The sequence below is a fragment of the Pseudomyrmex gracilis genome, unplaced genomic scaffold (genome assembly GCF_002006095.1).
Source record: "Pseudomyrmex gracilis isolate BER0280 unplaced genomic scaffold, ASM200609v1 scaffold_556, whole genome shotgun sequence".
Classification (NCBI taxonomy): Eukaryota; Metazoa; Arthropoda; class Insecta; order Hymenoptera; family Formicidae; genus Pseudomyrmex; species Pseudomyrmex gracilis.
The window spans coordinates 66,968-68,572 of record NW_018021140.1 but is presented as its reverse complement, the minus strand read 5'-3'; the positions used below and the strand labels follow the sequence as shown (position 1 = coordinate 68,572).

At 34.1% G+C, this 1,605-nt stretch overlaps 1 protein-coding gene across 2 annotated transcripts in view; it reads left to right on the top strand.

Annotated features, from left to right (window-relative positions):
• The first annotated feature begins 6 nt into the window (after positions 1-6).
• The window catches only part of LOC109861063 (cytochrome P450 4C1-like), a 12,127-nt gene continuing 10,528 nt past the window's right edge, over positions 7-1,605 (top strand). For both annotated transcript variants that reach the window (XM_020440554.1, XM_020440556.1), the window contains exons 1-5: positions 7-50; positions 143-211; positions 442-610; positions 738-917; positions 987-1,087. In XM_020440554.1, coding sequence (XP_020296143.1) covers positions 42-50; positions 143-211; positions 442-610; positions 738-917; positions 987-1,087 — 528 coding nt within the window. In that variant the 5' untranslated portion in view covers positions 7-41. The remainder of the gene's footprint in view (positions 51-142; positions 212-441; positions 611-737; positions 918-986; positions 1,088-1,605) is intronic.

The following is a 1,605-nucleotide window of genomic DNA, read 5'->3' as shown; positions in this document are numbered from 1 at the left end:
ATATAACCGATTTGGACATCAGAGAGGAAGTTGACACCTTCATGTTCGAGGCACGTATAATGTGTAGTATGCGCCCAATTTGTTTCTTCTTAGTACATTCATATACATATAATTACTGAGAAATAGATACGTATAATTACAGGGTCACGATACTACGGCAATGGGTGTGTGTTTTGCTTTACTATTATTAGCTGAGCACAAGGATATTCAGGTATTTTGTGATCAATAAATATGACAAAGAACTGATTACGTCATTCTTTGTTTTGGTCGGTTCTCTATGAAACTATTTTTCTCTATATTTAATTAATTTTAAACGAAAGTAGTCATTATATCTTGTAAAAGTAATTACAAATTAATAGTCTCGTAAAATCATCTCAAAACCAACAAAAACGTTTATAATGAAAAGTAGCAGAATACCATAACTTTCAACAATTTATACAGGATCGTGTCAGGACTGAAGTTAATGATGTGATGGAAGAAACTAAAGGAAATTTGACTATGGCGTCTTTACAAAAGCTACCGTACTTAGAGAGATGCTTGAAAGAAGCGCTGCGATTGTATCCTAGTGTGCCTAACATATCACGCACTCTTGCAGAAGATATAAAATGTCGTACGTATATATTATTGCGTTGCGATATAGATTTTTAATATGTCATTATCATAGATTATGTTACATTGTTACACGTCATTGCCATGCAAGTGTATACATGTAAATATTATTTTTTGTTCTCTAATAGAGTCGTACATAGTGCCGGCTAATGTATACGTGAATATTGATATCTACGCCGTCCACAGAGATCCTCATTTCTGGCCGAATCCGGATGTATTCGATCCGGATCGATTTTTGCCCGACCAAGTGCAAAATCGTCATCCTTATTGCTACATACCGTTTAGTGCGGGACCGCGAAATTGCATAGGTAAATTGCGTTGTTCGTCCGTTATTCAGACGAGAAGACAATTTTTTTGATTTACTGTGTTTGCGGCAGGTCAACGGTTCGCTATGTACGAATTGAAAGCTATGATCGCATCTCTGATACATCACTTTTACCTGGAGCCATTTGATTACTTGAGAAATCTTCCGTTAAAGGTGGATATGGTAATTCGTCCTGCTCATCCAGTTCGCGTGAAATTTGTGCCGATCAAAAAAAAACAATGAAATTAAAATAAGAATAGAAATGATATAGCAAGAGGTTATGGGAAACGCTTGTGTTTTACTTAATACTAACAAAATACATTAATGTATTTGCAAAACGTTATATTATTTTTTTACATATTTTTTCTGGCAAAAAAGTTTTGCATATACAGACAATTTTGATATCTATTTACATACAATTACGTACGAGACTGAATATACCCAGATAACCAAGACTGAGTGATCATATTTTGCAAAGTTTGCAATAACACATTATGCCAGTACAATGTAGCCAGCATTCAACCATAATCTGTTATTTCAACTAGTGTCGCAGAAAAACAGAAAAAAAAAAGAATATAAATATGTCATGCCGTGATGCAAATATTATTGCATCAATCAAGCAGAACTTGCTCAAAAAATGTAGCAGATTTGAAGCATAACGTGCTATTGTCATTTCATTCTTCATTTATTTC